General features: G+C 36.1%; 1 protein-coding gene across 1 annotated transcript in view; it reads left to right on the top strand.

The window, feature by feature from the left end:
• Positions 1 to 12,615, top strand: part of LOC104830890 (guanine nucleotide exchange factor VAV3-like) — a gene marked incomplete at its 5' end in the record, with an annotated part of 30,906 nt that overhangs the window by 2,119 nt on the left and 16,172 nt on the right. Inside the window, 4 exon segments of the mRNA XM_010566090.1 lie at positions 4,299 to 4,333; positions 6,117 to 6,233; positions 6,940 to 7,027; positions 11,194 to 11,323. Of these exon segments, the coding sequence (XP_010564392.1) occupies positions 4,299 to 4,333; positions 6,117 to 6,233; positions 6,940 to 7,027; positions 11,194 to 11,323 (370 nt within the window).

The following is a 12,615-nucleotide window of genomic DNA, read 5'->3' as shown; positions in this document are numbered from 1 at the left end:
GTGTGGCCAAGAAGGCCAATGGCATCCTGGCCTGTATCAGAAATAGTGTGGCCAGCAGGAGCAGGGAGGTGATTGTTCCCCTGTACTCGGCACTGGTGAGGCCGCACCTCGAGTACTGTGTTCAGTTTTGGGCCCCTCATTACAGGAAAGACATTGAGGTGCTGGAGCATGTCCAGAGAAGGGCAACCAAGTTGGTGAGGGCCTGGAGCACAAGTCTTATGAGGAGCAGCTGAGGGAGCTGGGGCTGTTTAGTCTAGAGAAGAGGAGGCTGAGGGAAGACCTTACAGCTCTCTACAACTACCTGAAGGGGGGTTGTAGTGAGGTGGGTGCTGGTGTCTTCTGTCAGGTGGCTGGAGATAGGACGAGAGGAAATGGCCTCAAGTTGCGGCAAGGGAGATTTAGGTTAGATATTAGGAAGAATTTCTTTACTGAGAGGGTTGTCAGACATTGGAATAGGCTGCCCAGGGAAGTGGTGGAGTCACCATCCCTGGAAGTATTCAAAAAGCGAGTAGATGGGGTACTCTATAACATGGTTTAGTGGGCATGGATGATGGTTGGACTCAATGATCTTGAAGGTCTTTTCCAACCTAAATGATTCTATGATTCCCTCGACCCCTTGGTTATTGTAGAAGTTGTGGATTTCCCGTGCCATGGTGTCACTGTCCTGAACGCAGGCAGTACCTGCCATGTATTGGCATTAGGTTCTTGGTTGGAGCCACCTAGTCAGTCATTGTATAGTATCTTTGAACAGCAACTGTAGCAATATTTTAGGACCCACCACTATACTTTAAAGCAGAGGAAGTCGGATATCCAAAGTTAGGAAAAACGTTGCTCGGGTGTTGTGAAGATTGCTTTCTAGTGATAAAGGTTTCTGCTAAATTTAAAATATACTATTTAGAGGAGTATTGAAAATAATACAGTTTTACAGAATGAATAAATATTATTCATGAAATGTCACCAACTGGTGTCATGATCAGAACAAAAAGATAAATTGATGCTTCACCACTGTTAACTTGGAAGGATGAAATATAAACATCTTATTATGATAAGTGATGCAGTTAAAGATACTGAAACATCAGTCAGGTTTTAAACATGCCATAACTTTTAATGTTATTATGAAGCCTAACAGTCTTTACAGCCAGCTGATATAAAAATGCCCAGAAACAGCATAAAATACATACATCAAAAGACTTTAGGAATGAATATTGAATGAAAAACTGCTGACCTCCAGAATATCTATATTCCAGACTTTTCACAGATGTACCTATAAACAATTTTTCCCTCTTTGCAATAAGTAGTGTATGTCAGCAGACATTTTCTGCAACATATGAGTAATATCTGGTTCTTCCTAGCTTTCCTCCAGTTTTCTCATTCCTATAGAGGCATTGGATACATAGCACAGTGTGAGCCAAGAGCTTCTGGAATAACATTTGATTTTACTCCGTTTCATGACAATGAACAACACTTTTTCTATATATACCTATGCATTCAAAATTAATGAAAAGGATTACTCATGTATTGTTTAACTTCTCTGGGGGATGGACTTAAACCATCTTTGAATTTTTATATTCTTTCCAACATTGTAGGACTACTTGACAAATTACAGATATTTTTTTTTTTAAGCTATTCTTTCTTCTCCTGCTGCTGATAGAATGCATGTTATTTAATTAGCCCTATGGGGGTAGTACAAATCATTAAAGGTGCAATTCTTCTGTAGATGAAATATATTGTTGAAATATCTCACAGCATGTGAAGACAATGTAAGTGCCTAGTTGGCCTTGAAATGTCTCATTTGGTTGCTTTGCTAAAACATTTTTCATAGGAATTCTTTGTCAGCATTTTCATAATCTTAACTTTTTTCCAAGTCTCACCATTGGAAGCAGAGGTGCCCAAGTAACACCATCAGTAGTTGTAGGGATATGAAGAGCCACTGCTGCTGCCAGTGGTAGTACCTGGCTGTGTTAGGACCCCTAAACTTCAAAGGGGTTTGCATACCACCAGCACTACAAATGCTACCGTTTGAGAGCCCTTTGTCTACACTATTTGGGAATAATGCACATTTCCTTTTTCTGTCTTGAACTAGACTAACTTAATGACTGTTTTAACACCTGGATAGATTTACTGTTGTGCAAGCTGAAGATGTGACCCTGGTTTTATCACAGAGAACTTTAATGTGTTTCACACTAGTGTCTGCTTTGCTGTTTAAAAAAAATGTGAGTTTTGGGCTGTCCTGTAAAATTCAGAAATTTTATCATAAAAATCTTGGGTTGAGAAGCATTTGAGTTAAGTGGTCATGTATTTAGTGTGAATGACCATTATGTCAAAGGCAGTAAGCAGAGCTTTGTGAACTCTGCAAATTTCGGTTCATGGAAATGAATCTTAACAGTGCAGGGATGGAAGTTAAATCTTAAGTAAATTTGAAGTTAGCCAAAACCCTATCCTATCACAAAAACCTGAGCAGTTTTGTTTACTTCTGTGGAGAAGAGAAGTTAGGAGAGATACTAATTCCTAATCTAAGTTTTTTTTAAAACTTTCTCAATAAAAAAATATTCTGAAGTTAACTAAGAATATACTTAGCCAGGGTTTTAGGTGAAGCATTTGGAGTAAGCGCATTATATAATTCTGGTGTTGATGCTTCTTAGCATGAAGATGAGAGCCTTAAAATGGTGAAATTGTAATAATTCTTACTTGTTTCAATAATTTACTAATCTTGCGTTCCAGTAACTGAGCTTTTTTTGAGGAGGTTGTAAGATAATATGTTATCAACACAAGTGGTTGTAAATATCATATTCCTCTGTACATTCCCTCAATTTGGACCACCTGCTGTCATCTAGTTTACAATATCCTGGTTCAATAATTGCTTCATAGCTTCCTATTCTGCTTTTTTTTCCATTCAAAAGCTGCCTACTACAACCTCAGCAATACTGCTAGAATATACCATAGCATTTTGGACAGGTTAACAAAAAAATTTTGCATTTCTTGACTCTTGCAACTTTAACTGCAGAATACTGTGATTAAATATGCAAGGAGGTGTTTTTTGTTTGTTTGTTTGTTTTGTGGTGTTGTTTTTTTTTAAATTGTTTGGTTGGTTGGTTTGGCTTGGTTTTGGTTTTTGGTTCTGGGATTTTTTTGGGGGGTGGGGTGGGGTTTTGTCCCATCGCTGAAGTTTATTTCAAGGTCAGGTCTAGATACTTGATAGAGATCTTTGTTGATACCTTAGGTCAAGTTAGTGGGAGTTGTAATTAATTTCAATTAATTTAAGTTTGTAAGCTTGTATAATAATATCTTCCTGAGTTCATCTGTGTTTGGAAGTCTCTGTTGAAGACATTCCATATATTGTAAATAAAAAAATGTGAGAAGAATGTTACTGTAATCTTTTTCCCCTATTAGATTCTAGAAAATAATAAAACATTCTTTGGTTTTACTGGAAGAAAAAAAAGAAATAATTTGCTTATCTAAGAATATATGACATTAGGTTATAAGTCTGCAAGATGTATGCTAAGCTTCCATCAAAATCAATTTTTCAATACTTACTTTGCAAGTTTCACATGTTGTTTTAGAAGAGTGGGATAATACCAAAGTATCATACACCAGTGGGAGATGGTAAAGATGAAATGCTGATTTTCATGGGAATTGCTATACTGTGCATCTTGTGCATGTATAAACATTATCTATGCATATGTTTATGTATACATATAACATCAGTTTTGCAAACTGTTTGTAGTTTGCTTAATTTTTAAATTGAATTTAAGAAACAAATTCCATGCTTATTAAAATCCAGTACAAGAGTTAACCAAGTCAAATAGAAAGGTATGAATGATGTCATACAATACAATCTATGGATCCATCTCTGAAGGTTATATACTGTATTTCCTAGTAGACAGTATTTTTAAGGCCATACAATCCTGAAAATATGAAGTGAATTTTGTCATGTTACAGTAAATTTTTTGCATATTTTAATGATACTTTTCAACAATATGTAGCACTGGGCTATTTTATGTATGAAGTTTGAATGTAGGCACTGTCAGAAAAACTTCTAACAGTTCTATTAAGTAAAAAAATATCTGTCACAGCAGCAAAGAGTTAAAATATTCTGTACTACTTTCAGAATGGTATGGAATATTTGTCCTTTATTATAACTTTCTTCAAAAGAAAATACTACTTGCAGACGAATTAGATCATCTGTTTCTTTTAACTTGTTTCATCTGGATATTGACAATTAGATCAATGCTGTCTGATTTGTGTTGATTAGAAAAAAAATCTTGATCCTCATTCTCTTGTATCTTTTCATGTCCTAGGTTCCTAAACCAGTAGATTACTCTTCACAACTGTGGTGAGTCCCTGTCTAGTCTTACAAGAATCTCTCTGAAAGAAGCAGTCATAGAAGGACAACTGTGTTTATTACAATTTAATTTATATTGGTTTAACCTTCCTAGGCTTCTGAAGAAGGCATTGTGTAATGGTTTGGGAAAGCAACACCATGCATTGCCTAAAAGTATTTCTGATGTAATAAAGTGCTTAATGATTTTGACATTTTGTTTACAAGTCTGTAGCTGTGCAGGCTTAGTCCCAGAGGTCTGAAATAGAATAGTAAGAAATGAACATAATATGAAGCATGCAAGTAGATCTGACATGTTAAGTGAATAAAGAGGGGGAATAATGTTAAGTACATCTTGTCTCATGAATAATTCTGCATTTCCTTTAAAAAAAAAAAAGAAGACTGTAGAGATATAAAAGGACAGTGGATCGAAACTACAACCACTGCTGGTCTGGGCCTTACGTAGTGTGTGAACTCTTTATGGGAATTCACCTCACTTCTCAAAAAGTCATGGTGATTTCGAGAGAACAGAATGAGTGTCACTTGTGTTCTTTCACTGGTTTTATGCTTTGTCATTTATATGCAAGTTCTGATTTCCTCTAGTTTGCCAAAAGTGAAATCAGAATCAGATTGAAACAAATACTAATTTTTCATAACAAGCCAAATAGAATGTTTAATATTTAAAATTGGTATTTTAAATTAAATTCTAGCGTTTGCTCTATTTATAATTTGTTAGAAGAAAGCATATCATTGGCATCAGTTTGTCTTTTAAGGATTTGTAATACTTAACTGAAAAATTACTTTAGGCTGCAACTTGCTGTAAAAAGTCATGTATTTTGTGATAAACTTCAAAATGCTTGTTCCCTGGTGTGATTCATAAAATAACTATTTTTTATTTACAGCTCTCTTCTAATTGGTAGTGATGTATTAGTATGACATTTTACATAGTAGTGTTCTGTGATGTTGACTGTCTTTAGACTACTTTGTAAAATGGTAAAATAAGCATCATTTCCCTGTAAGCTAGGTCACTTTCCTCAATTAACAGTTTAACCTCTAGTTTTGCAAATAAATGTCTGCTGACAGTCTCTCATGAAGTCCCACCCAAACCAGCAAGGCAGATCAAGGGCTCAGATCTGCTTATGCAGTCAGGCTGCAGAATTGGTGACTTATTTGTTTTAGCTTTCAACTCTTAGCATCAGCTCTTTCAAATTTGGACATATTAGGCTGAAATTTTTTTTTTAGTTGTGGATGTTTAGTCTACCCATTACATTTTAGCCTTTAGAGGTTATGAATAATTGTGAAAGCAAATAAAATAGTGCATTTGTAGAAATACCAAATTTCTGTATAGGTCTTTTTTTGACCTAATATACTACTACTGGCTGATTCTCTACTCTGTTAAGATACATCCCACTAGAACTCAGGAAGGTTCAAAGGTTCTGGACCACTGTTTTATTGTTTCACTTGTAACACATGATTCAGAAAAACATTTGGGTTTATGAGCTGTTCAAGCCAGTAGTCATTAAGCTAATGCTCAGGCTTGAGTACTTTCCTTAACAGACATTGTGTTCAACACGTGCACAAGTACTGTTCTAATTAAGAATTCTTCCTGCCCCAGTGCGGAATTTTTTCACGCTTTATTCTTCATTCAGAGATCTGGAAGTGGCATTCAGTTGCAACTGATGTATTTTTAGGTCCCCGTCATATGCAGAATACTGGGACTCTGCACTGCATATCTGATAGACCTTTCTTTGGAGTTTTGAAAAAAATCATAGGCAGTTTTTATTGTTCTCTGTTCCAGGTTTGCAGGAGCAATGGAAAGATTGCAAGCAGAGAGTGAACTTATTAACAGAGTAAATAGCACTTACCTGGTGCGGCACAGGACCAAAGAGTCAGGAGAATATGCAATTAGTATTAAGTAAGTGTAATAAGATGTCCTACAGAAAGTTTTCCTGTTTGCATTTGAGTCTAGATGATATTTGAAATAAATAAGGACACCCCCCCCCCCCTTCCAATTTATATAATCATATGCAATCTTTAAGAGAGTTGATATAGGAAAACTGAAGTTGCTGACAAAAATACCCAGGATTTATAGTACAAAAGTAGCAATGGTTTTATAGTGCTGATGTAGCAAACAGGTCTACAAAAATTATGGTCTAGTATATTGGGTAAGAGTAAGCAAGTGTTTGGAGTGTAATGTGATCTGCTTCTCTGAAGTGAGTAAGAGTGTTTCATTGACTTCAGTGAGAACTTGTTGAAGCCCTTTGCATCTCAGACATTTCGGTAAAATGTGGGTTCATAAATTCTGTGGATGCAAATTATTGTGAGGGTCTTGTTTACTTTCATGTTGTTCATCAACATGAATATGAAAGTAAGAAATATATGGGAATTCCCAGTTAGAATGAGCAGTTAGTTGTGACTTTTTTTCTGAATACAGATTACCTCTTCAGCTGTACTTTAATAAATATATTTGGTTAATTAGATGTCAGCCTTCTTTTGGCACAGATATACATTTCGTCTTAAGAATTTATTCATGTGGTGTTATTGGGGCATGCCCTCAGGTAATTATTGATTGTGTCTGATTAAAAACACATTTATATTCATAAGTTATTCATTGCCCACAGGTACAATAACGAAGTGAAACACATCAAGATTTTAACAAGAGATGGCTTTTTCCACATTGCAGAAAACAGAAAATTTAAAAATTTAATGGTAAGCATTGATTAGGTTTTTAACAAAGCATAATCTTCTGTGTAGCTGTTGCTGTTAGTGAGAGCTACTTCAGTTTGTGAATTTACAGAAGGCTGTGAGAGTGAGAAATTTGAATTGTGTCTATACCTGCTAATAGGATAATTCTTTATATTTATGATTTATGTTCTAAATGATGGTAGTATGTGCTTAAAACTACACATTTATATTTAGGACTGGACTGTGTCCCTTGCAGTGATGTGGAAGAAAGGAGGAATTTGAATCCCATGCATCAGCCCACTATGCAGTTAGGCTGAATCTTGAAAGGACAATTTGATGTCTTTGGAAATTTTTCTCTATATAGTAATGATTGCTAAAAGTAGCTAGGTGAAGGTTCCTTCCCAGCCCAGCACATGTACATGTGTATTGCTGAACTTAATGATACCTATTGATGTGTAAGTTCAGAGGGAGAAGGATATAAGGTGCAGCTGTGTCAGAGAGCCCAGAAAAACTCAGGAGAGGCTGGTCTTCCTGCTCTTGGTGCACCAGGCAAAGAAGTGCAGCTAGAGAATGGGGCTGTCTGACTGCTAATAGCTCAGAAATCCTTGTTGGAATAATAGTAATCTGCAGTCAATATCGACTAGTCTAAACTAAAGCAACTGTGTGACTACTTCGAACTTACACTCTGTGGCAGCAAACCACTCACTAGCAAACTATGGTAGTAAGACACAAAACATAAGCTCTCTCACTGACTTTCACTTCAACTATAGGCATAGTTCATTCCCAGAAAACAGAGTTTGGTGTTATAACTGCCCAGATCAGTGAGTTTTCAATGTTATGTCAGAGTCATCTTGTATGGGGAAGAAATTCCTTTTTTTGAACTTTCATTTTAAAGAATTTCTTAGCTCATTTTTGCTCAGACAAGACTCATAAATACAAGGTGTCTGAATAAATTACATTAGTGCATTTGTAAAATTTTACTGCTTAAGCATTTCCTGAAGCATTGTTAAAGGAAGCTCATTCAATATATTTAGTGCTATCAATTGGATTAAAACTTACGCTGCAGCCTTCCTGCATGCATGTCCAAATACTCTAAAACGATAAATAAAAATGAAGGACAATGCAAAACAAGAGTAGGGAGAGAAGCTTTAAAACCAGGAAGCCTTAGAAATGATTTTAATCTAACCACTGATACTCTGTGCAAGAGCATTCTACAAGTGGTAAAAAATCAAGCAGAAATCTATGCTTTGCCTGACCCTGTTTGAAATAAGTGCTCATTAGAATGGGAAGAACATAAATTTCCTGATGAAGAATGCATCAAGCTGTTTCCACACTCTAATGTCTTCATTTGACACTTAAAAACCAGTGAAGTGTTTAGTGTTAGGGCTGGGAACCCTGAGTTCTTATCGTTGGTAGCAACAGAAATTGTGGCATTCCTCAAATGCATGAAGGAGACAGCTACTTAGTCTGCAAACACTACAAATGATTCACTAGAAACTAATGAGAACATATGAGCCCTCTCAGGATCTTGACAAAGCATCTGAGCTGGAGTCACATGCTGCCAGATATCTTCTTATGACAATGATGCAGTTTAATGCACTGATGCAGGTTTTAAAATACAGCTGAATGATCAGAGATAGTACAGGACACAAACTTCGATAAAATAGAAACAAAAAGAATATGCGTTGCGTCAAAGAATTGAGAGGACAAAAGAAATTTCTAGTGTAAAGGCCTCATTGCTACCAATTTAGCCTTGTTAACATTCAATTAGGAAAAAGTCATTTCATAACTCAGTTTTAGGGTATTATGAATTCTGCCCTTGAGAGTTAAATAGACAACTGGTAGTAGTGTTAGTACTGTTTGCATATGCTGTGGAACAACTGCTTTGTTCTGGGTAGATCCAAGAGAAAAAGTAACAGTGTCTGGAAGAAGAGAGGAACAAAAATAGTCTGAGTAGAACTGGGAGCAGAAGAGAGACAAAGCCAGCAGCCATGGAAACCTAAAGTAGTGATCTGCAGTGACGCAGTGTTCTGTACTACTTTGGAGGTAACAAAAGTAGAACAGCTTGTACATAGTTCTCACAGTACATTTGAAAAACTTTCATAAGAGTAATTAAAATGTGCTGAGTGTGTAAAGCAGGCCAAGGTGCAGTGAAAGGTCAGCTCTGGTGCCGATGCGGATCATGGTAATGTGACAGACTCCTGGGGAGGCCCATCCACGCTGGCAGGGGCTACTTACCTTTACTTACCTGTTTGTAAGCTTGCTACTGTGATTTTTGCAATGAATGTTTTAGAGGCTGGTTGGTTGTTGACTGTTTTCGTGGAAGAATGGTATAAAAAACTAAACTTTTAAAAGCAACTGAATTTTTGTGACCCAAAGTAAATTTTTCCTCGGTTTCGAACTGTTTTACTCATTTTTCCAACAGATAAAGTATGTCCAGTTGAAATTCTTAATATCTTTACCAAACAGCATAATTCTTACAGACTTATGTGGTGCAAAACGCTAACAAAAGTTTCATACTAATTATTTTTCCATTTATCCAGATATCCTACTTTGAATGCTGCTTACTTACAAATCACCCTCTCTGTTGCCTTGGTAATTTGAATGTCTGGGTACTCAGTGATGATATGTGACAGAAAATTTGGTTGCTGACATTGTAGCTTGCGTGCTGTGCTGATATCGGACAACAAAGCCCAAACAGTTCTTAGTGTCCGGGGCTTTATGCTTGCTTGGAGTGTCTGGCAGATCTGTCATTATGGACTGTTAAAAGCAGGTGTAGATTTTACTTAGCTTTGGACTCTGCCTTAGAAGCAGTTTCAGAGACTTGCAACAGCTCGCAGCATGGGGTAGTAAAGTGTTCCAGAGTTCAGAAGATAATCTTCAGACTGTTGTCAAGAACTTAAGGTTTATGCACCAGATCTTGGACTAAATAATTCGAGAGTCATTTTGTTTGGCTGATGTAGGCTGCTGTAAGCTAGTAATTTTTTTTTTTTTTTTTTTTTTTAACTAGAAGGAAATGATTGAACACAGTACTATTTCCTTATTTTGACCTAAGCTTGGCTTGGTCAACTTTGATTTTGGAAATCTAAATGTAAGTAAGTAGAATGGAGTGACTGAGTTACTGGTAGGAATGAAGGGTTTACAGTAAATACATTGTTTTGTGCTTGCATTTCTGAAGAGTGAAATCCCACAGTTGAAGTATCATTAATCAAATGAAATATGTTTGCCTTGAATTGTCTGGTCACTTTTAATCTTATTCTAGTCTCTGTGTACAAACTGTGTGATACTGACACTATTAGGGCTAATTCAAATGTAAGAGACAATGGCAGGGGTTGAAGATTGCGAAGGAATAACATGAGCTGTTAGTATTTTGATGGGAGTTGCCTTCTTTAGAATAGAAGCTAAAGTAACTTATCTCCTTGAATAAACTATTTGAGCCATTTTTTTATATTTTCATATATATGTGTGTGTGTGCATATATATAAAATTTGTGCATACATATAAAATTTGTCTGTGTGTGTCTCTGTGTGTGCATATGTATGTTTATATATATATGCACACATATACACACACAGAGACAAATTTTTGGATTGGGCCCAAGGAGAATGTGAAATGCTGGATTTTTCAGCCAGTGTGCATTATATGAAAAAACCCTCCAACCAACACCCCCCCCCCCCCCCCCCCCCCTCCAATGGCAGAGCCTTGAAAGTTTTACCATGTCTGTGTATCTGCTCATTAAGTTGCTGTTGACTTATATGCTTACATGCAAGCCTTATGCTTTATTTTGGATGTGTACTTACAAATGCATTTGTGGATAAACATCACTTATCATTGCAAAAGAAATTTGAGAAAACAAAGAAAGTTACCATTATATACTTAACAGGCAGCTGACCTTGCCTTCTGCCTGACTTCAGAAAAGTAAATACATGCTCAGCCTGGCTCAAAGGAGCAGTAAGTGTTGACTCTGACAATGAGGTTTTACTTAGAATAACCCCAAGAAAATCCAGTTAAGTGGCAGTCAGTATTTAGGATACTTGATGTTTTAAAAATAAACATGTACTGTTTATAATACATGTTGTATTATAAATTAAGGTTACTTGTATGATAAAATGGTCACTGACTGTACACCAGAATGTTGAAAAGGATGTGATTTCAATTTCCAATGACATAGTGTTTTTCCTTTCTGAAAGGAACTAGTAGAATACTATAAGCACCACTCTCTCAAAGAAGGCTTTAGAAGTTTGGATACTACTCTTCAATTTCCATACAAAGAATCTGAAAACTTAGTGGGACAAAGGAGTAACAGAACAGGTGGCAACTGTGAGTATTATAGATTTTTGTATATTATTTTCTCTCATATAAATATTAAAAGGACAAGGTGCTTTGAACATCTTAATTTTCCATTTTTGACATATAGCCAATTAATATGGTAATGCTTTTAGCTAGGATTTTTTGAAGCTAAGCAGATTGAGATCTGCCAGGAGGTTTATAAACATGTCTAGCAAGTTTGTCTTGCTGCCAAACTTAAAATCTCCCTGATATTCAAAAATCTATTACGCATGCTGGTGAGAGATTAAACTGCATCCTGCCTAGTTTTTTCAGACATTTGCATACATGCAGCTACAAGTGTTAATAATAGCTGTGACAATTTCTGATCCTTAAAAAGGGATTTAAATAAATCAGTCTTGTAGTGTAGCCTTATGAAGTAGCATCTCAGTAATACCACATAAATTTCTCAATAAACCCATTAGATTTACTGTATCATAATTATTTTTATGCCTGCCTTTTAACCTTAAATGTTTATTACAGGCCTCTAAGCTTCTGAAAGTTAATGAACTACTGTGGAGTGTAAATAGCAGTTAAGTTTTGAAGTTTAGAAGTAAACTGAGAAGATTTACAATGCATGTGGTATCCTTTATTTAACCTATTACAACTTATATGGAAGTTAGCATGATTTTTAGGACACGTACAAGTGCAATGTTAATGATGAAAACTACCACATGGCTGGCCTCTGGGAAGTATGTAATGTTTCTGTCAAAGAGCAAATATTAGATTTGCAGTTCTGCAGACAATAGCTGTATCTTTGTACTGCAACAGATAATAAGACGAAAATAAAAATTAATGGGGATTTTAACAATATGAAGACTGCTGTGAAAGACCATAGAGTCCGGTCTAGTCTTTGTGATGATGAAAGCTGGCTGTGTTACTTTCATCTGCTGTGTTTGTGAGCTTCTGTTTATTTGCTTGCCTCCGTTCCATAACATTTCTTATAACTTTGGAGACTTTCTTCCTTTCCTAATTAAAGTGAAGATAATTTAGGACAGATGATTGTAAGAAACCAATGTGTGTCTCTGTGCATTTTATTTACTTTGTCTCTATCTCCCAATTCCTCTTTATTCCTTCCATTTCTGTTTTCTTTGACTGCTTCCTAGGATTTCAGTCAGTTGTCTCCCTGCTATGCTGTATCTCAGTACATCTCTGTTCTTGGTGAATTTATCTGTCCTGTCCTTTTCTTCTCCCTTTAGCTTGTGATCTCCCTTTGCTTTTCTCTTCCTTTTGTCATCTCTCATGCTTTCCTCATCCCTTGTCTCCTCACAGCATTGAGGCTTGAC

The sequence above is a fragment of the Haliaeetus leucocephalus genome, unplaced genomic scaffold (genome assembly GCF_000737465.1).
Source record: "Haliaeetus leucocephalus isolate CR32 unplaced genomic scaffold, Haliaeetus_leucocephalus-4.0 Scaffold205, whole genome shotgun sequence".
NCBI lineage: Eukaryota > Metazoa > Chordata > Aves > Accipitriformes > Accipitridae > Haliaeetus > Haliaeetus leucocephalus.
Note: the sequence above shows the minus strand (reverse complement) of the source record. Positions and strands in the feature narration are given on the sequence as shown.